General features: G+C 36.6%; 1 protein-coding gene across 1 annotated transcript; it reads right to left on the bottom strand.

Annotated features, from left to right (window-relative positions):
- Window positions 1–4491: 4491 nt before the first annotated feature.
- LOC140016432 (uncharacterized) lies at window positions 4492–5187 on the bottom strand. Its single transcript, XM_072069946.1, has one exon. The coding sequence runs from the start codon at window positions 5185–5187 to the stop codon at window positions 4492–4494; it is 696 nt and encodes a 231-aa protein (XP_071926047.1).
- Window positions 5188–14994: the final 9807 nt, after the last annotated feature.

Below are 14994 nucleotides of genomic sequence, written 5' to 3'. Positions count from 1 at the left end.
TCTTTCCACTGCTTTACATAAAGTCAATTTGATTGCTGCAGCATCATCAATAGTTTGGTCTCCCGAGCTTCTGTCTTTTAAGGCCCATAATTCCTTTGCCTCATTTGGCATTCTACTAACAGCAACTCCAATTCCCAGCACTGCCGGTCTTTGTAAGCTTCTGGTTGCCACCTGCACTATTATTCCTTCATGGCTCTCTTGTGCATAACTGGCCTCTACCAGTGGTAGCACTGTTTCTGTTGTGCTCTAAGCAATCTTCTTAGACTCTAGCTCCTCTAGTTCCAGCCATTCTTTGTGTGCTTTCTGAATAACTCTACTCGGATTATAGCTAGCCTGGTGCTCAAACTCCCTCTTGTTTTTGTCCTTCCAAATCTACCAAAGTATCTTTGTAGTGAGCCCCAAGTGGCTTCTCCCATCTTGCCTTTTCCTTGCCTCTGTGATCCTGCTCCACCATCTTTGGAAGTTTCCCACCTGGTCTTTAGCACCCTCCCATGTTAGTGGAGCTACTTTCCAAATTGCTAGTGCTAGAGGACATTGCAGTAAAGTGTGTTTGACTTTTTCAGGCTCTTCTCCACAATCTTTACACACTGGGTCCCCTAGTGTAGTTCTCTTGAATATAGCCTCTGTGACTGGGAGAGCTCCATTGATACACTTCCAGATAAACACTTTAATTTTGTGTTTGATGCTGAGCTTCCACAGTGTATTCCATAGCTGATTGCTTTGGCTACTGCCTGCCTCAAGGCTTGTTCCAGCATTCTCCTTTTTAGTGTTACTACTTGAACTCTCTATCATTAACCTCTTGTAGCCAGATCTTATCGTGTATTCTCCTCCTTCACTGTATTTCCAGTAGTTTGAATCTTCTCTACTAGCTAAACTTATTGGAATACTAAGGATCTTCTCAGCATCGGACTTGTTGAAAAATCTGAATACCACGTTTGAGTTCCATCTTTTGTTATTGATCAGATGCTGAACTGTGTCATATTCACAGTTTTGGGGCCTTGGTGTAGTTGGCTTACCATTTGGAGCTTGTGGTATCCACTTATGTTCCCATATTTTAGTACTGCCACCATTACCGATTCTCCTCAGTATACCTTCTTCCATCACTCCTCTCACACTCATCAGTCCTTTCCAAAACCATGAAGCACTACCTTGCACTTTGCATGAAAAAATTGATTCCTTAAGAAAGTACTTGGCTTTCAAAACTTTGCTTACAAGGAGATTTGGTTTAGTGATTATCCTCTAAATCTATTTTCCTAGCAGAGCTTTGTTAAACGCTTCCAGATCCTTAAAGCCCAATCCACTTTCCTTTCTTTCCTGAGCCATTTTCTTCCAGGAAACCCAGTGCATTTTGTTTTTGCCATTGGCTACCCCCCACCAATAATTTGCCATAGCTAAGCTGAGATCCTTACACAATTTCCTTGGCAATTTGAAACATGACATGGCGTATGTGGGCATGGCCATTGTGACTGCTTTGAGCATGACTTCCTTCCCTGCATGGCTTAACAACTTGTTCTTCTAGCTCTCCAGTCGTCTGTTGATGTTTTCTCTTATGTAGCCATAGATTTGTTCTTTTGTCCTTGAGATAACCATTGGTAGACTAAGATATCTCCCTTGTTTCACTTCTTCTATACCCCCAAGCTTACTGCATATCTCCTATTTTTGTCTAGTGGACAAGTTCTTGCTGAAAATCACTGATGACTTCTCTAAGTTAATCAACTGTCCAGAAGCTTGTTCATAAGGTTGTAGTATATTCATGAGCTCCTCAGCTTGCTGCACATCCGTACCATAGAAGATAAGTGAATCATCTGCAAAGAAAAGATGAGTGATGTTTGGGCCTTGCCTACTGATCCTCATACCTTTTAACCTCCTATTTTCAGCAGCATTTTGGAGCAAGTTTGAAAAGCCTTCAGAGCAGATCAAGAACAGAAAAGGTGACAATGGATCACCTTGTCTTATCCCTCTTCCTGGCTTCACAAATCCCTTGACTTCCCCATTGCAGTTAAAAGAATATGAGACAGTCTCCATGCATCTTGCAATCCAGTGTACCCATTATTCACAAAAACCCATTTTGAGCATCATGGCTTTCAGAAAATGCCATTTCACTCTATCATAAGCTTTAGCCATGTTTAACTTGATAGCCATGTACACCTCTTTCCCTTGCCTTTTGTTTTTCAGATAATGCATGTATTCCTGAGCTATGATCACATTAGCAAGAATCTGTCTATCAGGAATGAAAGCAGACTGATTTTTGCTGATACATTTATCAAGGACTGGTTTTAGTCTGTTAGCAAGGATTTTGAGATGATCTTGTACAGCACACACAGACTTATTGGCCTATAGTTTTTCAAACACGTTGGATTTAGGATCTTGGGTATGATTAATGGATTTCAACATGCAACCAGACAAGAAGAAATCTTGAACTGCCTTGATTACATCCTTTTTTTATCACAGTCCAAAATTTTTGAAAGAACAGTGGAGTCATTCCATCACACCAGGAGCTTTATCTGGGTTCATAGAAAAAATTGATGATCGAATATCCTCTTCATGAATTGGTCCGATCAAATTGGTATTCATCTCCTCAGTAATAGTGTGATTAATACCCCTCAATACCTCTGAACTCTCTCCTTCTTCACCACTAGAAAACAGCTTGTTATAAAACATGGACATCTCGTTGACAAGTTCCTCTTCATTCTTGGTCCAAGTTCCATCTTCTCTTTGGACCTCAAGGATCTTATTCCTATTCCTCCTACCCCTCACATTAGCATGGAAGAAGCTAGTATTTTTGTCTCCCTCTCTTAACCAGTTTACTCGAGCTTTTTGGCTCCAAAAAGATTCCTCATCTCTATATGCCTTCTTCAATTGTTCCTTAAGCTCGGACCTTATGACCCTTTTGTTCTCCACGTTTGACATCTCTAGAGTTTCCAGTTTGTCCTTAAGGTCAGTGATACTAGCTCTAGAGTTTGCTTGGAAGGTGTTTTTCCACTTTAAGATCTCAATTCTACAATTTCTCACTTTCCTGGTAACTCTAAACATATTGGTTCCCTGTTCGTCCTTACTCCATGCCTGCTCAATAATATGCTGAATTCCTTCCTTTTGGATCCATCTCTTATCAAAATAAAACCTTTGTTTCTTTCTCCTTTTTGCTGGTTCAGTATCCAGCATGAGCAGACTATGATCAGAAGCAAAAGATTCAATGTGCTTGCAAATTGCCCCCTCAAACGCCAGGCTCCACTCACAGCTACTTAGACATCTATCAAGACGTTGCCTTACTTCCCCTATATCCTCCCAGTGGTTGCTCCAAGTCCAGGGGTGGCCCTCAAAGCCTATATCCACTAAACTATTCTCAGCAATAAAGTCCTTAAAGGCCTTAAAACTCTTCTCCTTTCTCTGGATACCCCCCATTTCTCTTCATTAGAAATAATATCATTAAAGTCTCCTGCTATCACATATTTCTTCCCCCATAAATTACTCCTTTCCTTCAACACTTCCCATTGTTGTTTTCGAATTTGAGAGTCACAACTTGCATACACTCCTATGAACCACCACTCCTCCTGTGGATCTTCCTCCTATTTTAGCTTCTATAGTGAAAGTTGTTTGGATTGTCGTCATGACACTAACCCCATCATTCCATAAAAGACACATGCCACCTGATCTATGCATAGCTTCAGTAACCACAATATTGTCAGACCTAAGCCAGCTTTTGACTCTATTCATATATTGTTCCCTATTCTTTGTCTGACTCAGAAAAATGATATCTGGAGAGAAGGGGTTATTAACCTCCCTCAGATGGGAAATTGTAAAGGGGCTCCCCACTCCTTGACAATTCCACACCATAACCCTCATTTACCCACGGCGGCCCCATTAGGGAAGGACCCCACCTCCACCTGGTCAGCCTCTAACACCACCATCATCTCAAAGGATTTAGTCTTCTTCCAGTTCTGATTCTCACTTCCATCGCACTCCATATCATCATCTTTCATCATTGTTTTCCTTTTCCCTCCCACCAGTTTGATTGCTGCCTTGCCTAGTCAACTCTCTAAGAGGCCTTCTAGTTTTAGTAGGGGAAGACACCTTTCTATTCAGCCTTTCAGATTGCTTCCTTATTGCCTCCTGTACTTTCCGATTGTTGTTACACGTCTCATGAATCAGTAGCCTAGTCTTTTGTCCTCCCTCCATTGTGCTAGCACTATCTACCACAAGTGTTCAACTTATACTGTCCTCCTCCATCGTAGTATTACCTACCACCAAGGGAGTCAAAGCTGCACCTACTCCTTGTGCTCCTACCTGTTCATTCTTAACAGCCTCATTATGTTCCTGCACCTCTTGCTGCCTATTTGCTCCCCCTAAAAGTTCTTCCTTTTGATTAAGTGCAGTCTGTTCAACATCAATCGTCATCATATTAAGGCCTTCAGAAATGTCCTGTCGATTGCGCTTCTTTTTCTCCAAGGCCTTATTCAATTCCAATTGATTCTTTTCCAGCAAACTACTCGACTAAACTCTTTCAACTAACTCCCCATTCAGGAACTTCCAATAACGTTTATTCTTATCCATATTAGTTTTGGTTTGCTTTGTCTGTGGAGTTCCTTTAACTGTTCCTGCTCTCAACCAGGGGCCAAACTGATTATCCACATTCCTTCCTGAAATTTCCTGCTGTTTGGTGCATGTCCTTTCACCATGCCCTACGAATCCACAGTTATAGCAAAAATCAGGACAACGTTCATGCTTAAAGGCAACCCAAATCATGGTTCCTTCGGTTTTTACTATGGTCCCTCTCAGCAGAGGTTTAGATAGGTCCACAGTCACAAACATCTTCAAATGCCTTCCTTCCTTTCCCCCCATTTGGGGGATTATAACATCCTTAACCTCTTTGAATACTGCTCCTATCTTACGTCCAACCTCTTTCGAAATCCAATGCACCGGTAAATTCCACACTTGCACCCACAAAGGAGCCATTTTGAACGCTTCCACATCTCCTTCTATTCCTTCCTTCCACCTGTTCAAAACCAACACTTGGTTATCTATAACCCATGGCCCTTCTTCCAAGATGCTTTCCCTATCCTCATGGTTTGGTATGTTGAACTGGAAAAGGTTTGGTCCCAACTCTACCACCCCAAAATTTTTGGGATACCCCCAGGCAACCATAACAAACCCTTTCACCCCGGTAAAACTCGCTACCTTCTCACCCATAATTGTCCCTATTATGCTATCCTTACACCACTTTCCAGGTCCCCTAAGTCCAACGTAGCTCCAGAAAGCTCATTTCCAGCTAGTGAGAACTTCTGCATCATGTCACTCAAGTCCGACTCCATAGATACAAACAGAGGTACTACGAGTAAAAAACCAACCTGGGTAAGGAGATGAGTACACCGACACAACCCCTAGAGGAGACTGGAGAGGGAGAATAGAAAGAAAGGATCAGGCTCCTGACCTCGACAAAGCTCAGAGCCTTTACTCTTCTCAACTTTAAGACTTACCACCAAACGAAGACACAGAAATGAAAAAAACAGCAACTTTACCCACAAAACACAAATACTCAAAGAGAACAAGCTAAAAGTACACACAATACCTCAAACTTGGAGTTATGGCTGTGGAAAGCAGGGTACGCTATCAAGTTCAACATGGCCTGCAGCTTTATACATACGACGCTTGCAATCCTCTGACCCTCAGAGGTCCTTTAATCCAACCCCACCACTATTTTGTCTGCATTAACACTTGCATTTACTATGTCCGAGCAATAATTTAAGAAACCTTTTGGGACTTAGGAAGGTTGTTGATTTTAGTGCTTTGCCGAGAACCATGAGTTTGGAAGTTTGAAAACTTTTGAAAACCCACTAGTAAGGGGGAAGGTTCTCTCAAGGAGAGAGAAAAGTTTAGGAGAAACTAATTAGTGAATGTGCAAAAGTACATGAATAATAAATTATAGATAACAGTTACAAAAAACTAAAAAATAAAAAGTGCAACAAATATTCGAGAGCTATTTTATGTATGATTTTTTCTGTTTAGTGTCGAAAGGCATTTAGTGTTGAAAGGCATACGATAAGCACGTTAAAAAAGGAAGGTGGATCATGTATTAATATGTCAAAATTATTACCTATCTTCTGAATTGCAATCCTTTCATGAAAAGAAATTATAGGGTTAATTCCACTTTGTCCCCCCAAACTTTGGATGATTACCCACTTTAGTGCCTAAACTTCAAAATGGGACACTTAAGTCCCTAAAACTTATAAATTAGGACACTTAAGTTCCTAAACTTATAAAATGGGACACTTAAATTTCTAAACCCTTATAAAATGGGACACTTCGACCACCACGGCATTCAGGATTCTGTTCACAATTTTTCTTAATTGGGAGGTATTTATAAGTTTAGGGATTTAAGTGTCCCATTTTGAAGTTTAGGGACTAAAGTGGTAATCATCCAAAGTTTGGGGGGACAAAGTGGAATTAACCCTTACTTCTTTTGTGGTGGCTACCAAATACAAACAAAGATGAATATTTACATCTATAAATAAATTTCACCTAACCTATTAAGTATATATCTATTAACAATTATTACACTTTCTTACATTTATACACTTTTCTTAATTTACATTATCTTTTCAAAAATCTGACACCTGAACTATAGCTTAACGAATACCCATTAGACACATACACACTTGATTGTTCCCAAAACAACGAAACAAAATCCTAACTCCCAGCTCAACACAGATGCTTGAAATTAATAGGCCTGATTGGCAATATGTGAAACTATCCAAATAAGCAAATTTGTCAAGAAATTTGTCGAGTTGGATAGTTTCACATAATGCGAATTAGGCTTATTAATTTGATGTTAAAGTATAATTTTAAGTTGGGTGGTAGGATTTTTTTTCTTTTTCTATGAACAATCAATTAATTCCCATTTCAATATATTAATTTTCAGTTCCCATTTCAATACATCAATATTTGTTTTGGTAACAATCAATTAGTTAAATGCGAATGTTTAAATTCTCATATTCCAATGTATTGGTAAACATGCAAGGTTGTCCTGCTTTTTTTATGTATATATCAATTATGCCTTCCTGGATTTTTGTAGTCGATGTTTCTTGTTATATTCCTTCCGCTCCAACCTCATTTTTTTTATTATTTAATCTTTTTCTACTATATTCATTTAACATCATCTTAATACATATTTTTTTTATCAAGTGTGTTAAGTAAGAACTTTGTCAATTGTTTCTAATTTGACAAAGAAAACTTTTGTATATGTTGACCAATTATGACTTTAAATGATAGCTTTAATTACCAACTTTCGCTTATTTGGAATTTCCAGAGCTAAATGTATTTTCTTTTTTTTTCCATTCATTAAAATTCATGATTTTGTTAAACTTGTAATGGTATCTTCATAATTAGGATTTCTAAAATTCCTCCAATTTTATCTATTTTTTACTCTTACAATTTGTTTCAATCATGGATATTACTTTTCAAAATTTTGTCAATTTTTTTTTTATTTTTTCTATCATTCTATTTCTTCTTTTTATAAGTTAATTTGGCAAAGTGCATTATGAGAAACAACGGTGTGACATTGTTTATAAGCTAATTTGGCAAATTGATTAAGTGAAGTGGGAACATTCATCGAAGTTGGGAAAAGAAAAGGTTCAAAAATTTCCTTCATAGTTGAGGGACCTTGCTACTACAAATTGCACATGGTTTTCAATTTTGGAGATGGTTTTATCATAGCCAGCCAAAGCTACGGACATGCCTTTTGTACGATTTCGACCGAAATTAGGTACCCAAAGAGTATCCATGGGTATTTCGGTAATGTGCGCATGCAAATCTAGATAGAAAATTGGGTAAGAAACAAGAAAACTAGATAGAAATGAATTATCATATAAATCTGCTCTAATCACATTCTCAAAGCTATAAATCCATCGATGTGACTGAACATTTCCGGGCCCTAAGATCTAGGTGGCTGTTGGAAATATATAGAAGCAGCAGCAACTGAGATCTTCTGAAGTGCTAGATTTTGGGCGTTATATTTTTCAAACTGAGGCAGCACAGGATTAATGTTATTTGCGCAGTCATTTATAGGCCTTTCCGACTGTTCTTCATCCAAGAACACAGAAGCACTATCGTTTATGGCAAGTGCCTGCAAGGCATCATTATATGAAGAAGATACAACGGTATAACCCTCTTCACAAATTGTAAGGAGGTTGCAATAACCCTCTTCACAAATTGTAAGGAGGTCTGCAACCTCCTTACTTGTACTAGCTTTTGCTTGTCTTACAGCACTTAAAGTATTGGTAACTTTTGCCAGCACTTGATTGATCGATATTTTGGCAAAAGTTTGAGCATCCGTTGATGGACTAGGTAGATTTTGCTGTAAGACGTTTATACAGAACTGTTTATCTGGTGTTTGGTCACAAATTTTGATGATTAACTGAGAAGTAGGATCATCTGGTGTGACACTGAAGGATGGTTTCGTCACAAGGGTTAGGAGGAGGATTTTGAGTAGGAGATGATTCAAACGAGCATGAAATTGGAAGGAGGCAATTTTTGTTGATACTGAAAAGAATATCAACTAATAAATATGAGAGAACGTAACCTTGATGCAGAGAATGGTCTTGGTGCTAAATATTTATGCTTTTAGTCTGGACCTCGAAGTGAATGCAGTGTCCAAAAACATTGTGAACATTTCACTATCAACAAGGAATATGACAGGAAGATACGGTACTAACTTTCGGTAAGTGGCGCCTACTTGGCAAGTTTTAGTCGGTTATTAAGCAACTTATAGGGCAACTTATTGAATTACCATATAAGTTGCTTAATAACCATAACAAAACTTGCCATTTTATGTATGGTTTTTTTTTGTTCAGCGTACATGATGAACGCGTTTAAAGGATTTGACTAACGAGTGTCCCATTAAAAGGAGTCTTAGGTGTTTATTTTTTCAAAAAGTGTAACTATTTTAAGAAAGTTTTCAAATTTAGGAGCATTATTTTTCTAGCAAAAATGTAACTATTTTCAAAAAGTGTATGAATTCAAGAGATATAATAAGTATTAATCTTATATACACTATCAGTGTATACATTATCACCGTTAGATATATGACACATGGTTGCTCGTGTGTCATTTATCTAATCGTGATAGTGTATACACTGACAGTGTATATAAGATTTACTCATATAATAAAAAATTAATCTTATATACATTGTTAGTGTACACACTATTACCATTAGATATATGACACATGTATAAAATTTGAATTTGAAATTCAAAATCCGCTTATATGTCATCCATTTAACCGTGATAGTGTATACATTGATGTGTATATACAATTTACTCTATAATAAATATGAGTGTGTACATTCAGATGGCAATTTAAGTGCAATAAATGTGTACTAACGATTGCCCTCGGGCAGTCATTGAAAATAAAAAAATCTTCAAAATTATCACTTACCTTCTAAATTGCTATCCTTTCATGGAAAAAATTGTCCTAAGAAAAAAAACAATGTTGAATATATGTGTGAATGTATGTGTGTATATATATGACTTGATAAATTTGCTAATTTGGATAGTTTCACATAATGCCAATTATTGTTCCCATAAAAAAGGAAAAAAATTCTAACATCAAATATGTTAAAGTAAATCTTATATATACCTACAGTATATACAATATTATCGTTAAATCCATGACATGTATCCAAAAATTAAATTTTAAATTTAAATTTTGCATAGTTGTAATTCATACAATAATATATATATATGTAAAAAAGATTAATCCTATATGTTAGCATGAAACTAAATAATATCCTATTTAGCTCATTCCACAGTCAAGTTTTACATTCATAATATTCTAAATACCCCACACATGAATTTTTGCAAGTATACGAGTCGTTTATTGAGCATAGGAGTATTAGGTGTCGATCCTATAGGGAAGATTGTCAATTACCGCTATTTTTCGAACTCCTTTATTATTTAAACTATCACAAGTACTAGGTATTAAATCTACACTAAAAATATGAGATAAAAGTAATAAAAATAATAATAGAAAGCTTCTAGAGATATGGAATTTCTCACTACTCTTGCACACGAAATTACCAATTAAGTAAATGTTATTATCTTGATTAGTTATGGCATAATTTCCTAATATATGTGATACCTGCTTTTGCCGGTGTACCAACTATACATATAGTTAATTCATACCTTCTTTCGTGGTTATGAAATTAATTACAAGCTCATTTCTTCTATGAAATTATATGAAACAAGTCACTAAACCATAAAGGTGCACCTCTACTTTCGTGAGTGTACTCCCTAAGTTTATCACTTCTTTGAACTAACATTAAATTCTAATTTTTCATTGCAAACTTAACACCTTAAGATTATCACAATTAATGACTAGTTAATCATGATTAGAAAAGCAAAAGTGATAAATAACTTGCTCAAAATAATATCACAAATAAGATATAGAAAGTTCATCCATAACTCTAGGCATAAATTTTAACTAAACATGATAAAAACACAAATTCAAACTTGTATTATAACTAAACATAAAATCAAATACATGAGAGAAAGTAGTAGAAAAGATATCACCCTTGTCACATGAGATCAACCTCTCCATCTTTGCTCCTCAATCTTCATCCAACTTTAGCTACAAATACAAAAAGGATAAACTACACTACCTATACTATACTACTCTAACTAATAAACTAAGGAAACTCTAGTGAAAGTCTACATTTTTGGTGAGTTTCTCTAGCCTTCCAAAAGTTGTGAAAATGTTCTTCAAGGCCTCTATTTATAGAGAAATTCAAGCTCAAGATGAGTTGTTGAGGTTGATGTAAATTGCTTCTTGGAATCACCAAAAGATACTTCTTGAATCCTCTATACTTGCTTGCTCAGTTCCAGCCGGATTTCTTGCAGATAAATTGGTCAAAAAGCTTCTGTGAACAGAGCACAAGTTGCAGAGCACGTTGCAGAGTTGCAATTGGAGATCCAAGGGCAAGATCCCGAGGTCGGATTGCTCAAAATTCCTCTTGGATCTCATTTTTCTTCATTTTTATCTTCACTGTACATTAGGATCCGAGGCCTGTAACATGGGGATCCGAGCTCGGATCCTTCCCTCGGATGTAGCCTCTGATTACAGAAGTTTATCCGAGGTCGGGTTTAGCATAGATCCTAACTCGGATTTACTTGCTCTGTTTTTTGTCCAATTTTAATTGATATTTTCCTGATGATAGAGACTGAAATAGCTCTTGTGTAAAACATAAAAGTTGTAATTCTTTGAGTTATCTTTCCAATGCATCAAGAATCAACCAATTTGGAGCTCTATGGACTTAGACATGACCAAAAAGCCCTCGACTAGTCAGGGCTCTATTTCAGCTTTCGACAACAGAGTTGCACTTCTTTATTTAGACTTTTTGACTATGAAAACGATTAAACTAGATTTCGATGCCTTCATAAAAAATGTAGATCTATTTCTTAACTTCAAAATGGTTTACAAATCGCCTCAATCTAATACTCCCTCCGTCCCAAAATTTGGGACGTTTTTCGGGAATAGCACTTTTTATGCACAGTAAAATGGTGGACTGCACTTTTCATATTCTTCCAGTTTTACCCCTTGTCTGACACACGGAAATAGCCAGCTAAAAGCAAAAGGTCACAGGAATGATGAAAGTGTGCACGTGTTGTGGTGGGCCATATGTAATTGTTTATTATTAGTTGATGGAATCTTGTCATTATTACTAAGGGTATAAAAGGAAAGTAGTAGTGAAAGTTGTTTGACTTTTGCCATGAGACTCTTATTTTGGGACAACAAAAAAGTGAAAACATGACATTAACAATGGGACGGAGGGAGTAGTTGTAGTTCAAGATATAGCCAAAATGCCACAAGGTGTCAAAGCTATGAAACTTGCTTCCTTTTATTTTTTGCACTTCATATTCTCTTTTTATCACTTTAAACCATCATCTTTCTTTCTTTTTTTGGCAAACCCCGTACACGGGGATGGGATGCCAGCCCAACTTTTATTATAAGAAATCAAAAATACATAGAGAGGGACAACACCTTACCTCCAGACTACTTGACCGATTAGACAAAGTTACCTTTCATATCTACCCCTATGAAAATTAGGATAACCCCACCTATCTAAAGTAACATCTCCTCTAGAGATGGCAATTTGTCCCAAGTCCCAATAGGTTACCCATGCCCAAAAGGACTTTGAACGAGATGGGTATCGTAATTTGATATGGGATTTAAAATGGGATGCATTCCAATTGTACCCATTTTTTGATGGAAAATGTTGGGAAATATTTGGGTACCCATTGGGCCCAAATATTTTCTCAAAAAATTTCATTTATCCAAAAATTCATCTTTGATTTTTTTTTTTTTTTGTAAAAATCTGATTTTTTCCACTTCTATTTTCTTTCTTTTCCTTTCTTCACTTTCCTATAAAAGAAAACCAATTAAGTAAAAATGATTTCATTTAAACAACTTAAAAAAATAAAGATAATAATAAAAACCAAATGAATTGGTAAAATTTTGGTGTCTACAAGAATCAATGCTTTACTAACAACTGTTGGCACCCTTTATGTTGATTTTATGCTATTTGTTGAACTATCTACATAGATTTCTATATGCAACCCTGTTATCAATTTTTAATCAGCTTCTTTGTTTCTGTGCTAGCTTTATTCAGCATTTAATGTGAATTTCTTTTGTATCAAATTTTAAAAATTTTAAAAATGTCACTAAGAATGAATTTGGTGTTAAAAAATCTTATTTCTAGTCCTTATGTCAGACAACATTATGGGTAAGGTTGGAATATGACTATATATCTATCTTTTTCTTTGTTTGTTAATCCAATTTTTGGTTTAATCCAGGGAGAAGATATATTCATTCTTACCAAAATGTTATGTCTTTTTAAAGTAATTGTTGATCGTTCTAGAGTGTAAATGAATTCAGAAAAATATAAATTTACAATAAGATCAAAAGAAATTTAATAAATAAAAATATTAAAGTTATATAAAAATAAAAAAGAATTAAAGGAAAAAAAAATAGAAAATAGATTTGGCTATTGGGCGGGATCAATCTAAACCCATCCCAAAGTGATCCCACCCAAGTTAGTCCCAAAACACATATGGGTAAGATTAGATCCAAACCTATATGATTCGGTTCCATTTCGAACCCAAACAAATCCCACCCATTTTGCCACTTCTAATCTCCTCTAACCATGCGGGGAAGATCAAGGATGGAATCATAACCTAACGACTCCCCAAAATCAACCCCAACCTTAGAAAGTCTATCCGCAGGTTTATTCGCTTCTCGAAAGCAATGTGAGATCTCTTTGTAGTGATGGCTATACTGCAAAGTAAAAATCACTCCAAATTATCAATCATCAATCATCAAATCACTTTAGATGATTCCAAATATCCAAATATTTTCTCAAATCACTCTATTTGATGATTGAATTATTAAACTACAAAAACATGAAGTTTTTACCATAAAAATCTATAGAAATGCAATTTTTATCACTTCAACCACAAAATGCATATTTTCACTAGAAACTTAGTTAATTAGCTATAAAACTACAAGTCATTATTGAATTTCTATCAATTATCCTAAATATAATTTAATTCAAAAACTTAGATCATTTCTAAGTCTTTTAGACAAGACGTGATATTATTCAAAAGAAGAAATTAATCATTGAAAACACAAAGCACATATCACTACCACTTGTGGCATAGATTACAAATAAATACTACTAATCCCAATGCTCAGAAATTAAGTTAAGAACATAACCAGAATAATTGCCGATCACATAGATAGTACTATTTTAGGTTCGTTCAAGATCTATAGAGTTTCACAACGAAGGCTTCGGACTTTCCATCACTTATGAAGGTGCTGCTATACTGATCTTCTACTGAATTTTCTCGAGTATCAAAAGCACTTACAATTCCTTTCATACATTTTCTTATTTTCAACATTTGATTGTTGGCAAAAATTTTTGAGCTTTATATTAGGCCAAATTTCAAGAAACATGTGAGCTAAAATCATGCCTTCCACATGTTTGAGAAAATGTCCAAGTTAAATCTGATTTGAAAAAAGTTTTCTTATAGTTTTAGAAAATAGGAACAGCAACATTTGCGTATTGTGCGCCACTAGTAGGTTGTCTTCCACGGCCATGTCTGCCCTCCAGCCGCCTGCTGGGAGGCATCCCTCTCCTTCTCAAGCCTTCCAACTCAAATGATTTGCTGCTTTATTCTCAGCTGGTTCTTCACAGCTGCACTAACCGTCCATGCATTGTCTGCGACCCATAAAGGGGAACCAGCTCTCATGTTTTCACAGCGGGATCTCAATCGGCTGGCCACTCCTTACAAGTATGCCCTAGTGGGGAAATTTTCTAGGGGAAGACCAAAAATGGAGGAGATACGCAGGTTCTTCCTCTCATTAGATTTACGAGAAGTTACTTCAGTGGATTTGCTTGACTCACGGCATGTGTTCATAAAGCTGGGGAATGAAATTGATTTTCATAGACTCTGGGCTAGAAGCATATAGTATGTCCATGGCTATCTGATGAGAGTCTTCAAGTGGTTGACGGCGTTTCATGTGGATAAGGAACCGTCTATCACCCCCGTTTGGTTCCAACTCCCAAAACTGCTGGTGCACTACTTCAATAAGGAGGTTCTCTTTCAGATCGTCTCAACACTAGATAATCCGTTATTGATGGATGCGGTAACATCGGAGATGACTCGTCCAAGTTGTGCGAGAGTCTGTATGGAGGTTGACCTACTCAAGCCTCAGCCATCATGTATATGGATTGGGAACGGCGAAAATGATGGGTTTTGGCAGAGATTCATTCCTGAAAATCTCCCTCAATACTGCTCCTATTGTTTTTGGCAGGGACATGGAGTAGAGGGGTGCCATTTCTTGCACCCAGACCTCCGAGCATCTAAAATGGAGGGTGAGAAAGCTGAGAAGTTTCGCCTACAACCAAAGGAGGTGCACCAACGCAAGGAGACTGACCAGGATGA

The sequence above is a fragment of the Coffea arabica genome, chromosome 11c (genome assembly GCF_036785885.1).
Source record: "Coffea arabica cultivar ET-39 chromosome 11c, Coffea Arabica ET-39 HiFi, whole genome shotgun sequence".
NCBI classification, from domain to species: domain Eukaryota; kingdom Viridiplantae; phylum Streptophyta; class Magnoliopsida; order Gentianales; family Rubiaceae; genus Coffea; species Coffea arabica.
The sequence above is the reverse complement of the archived record's forward strand: the minus strand, read 5'-3'. Positions and strand labels throughout refer to the sequence as shown.

Bases quoted from the DNA above. Each gene is read 5' to 3' on its own strand.
- LOC140016432 (XM_072069946.1), bottom strand. From the start codon at position 5,187: ATGGGTGAGAAGGTAGCGAGTTTTACCGGGGTGAAAGGGTTTGTTATG.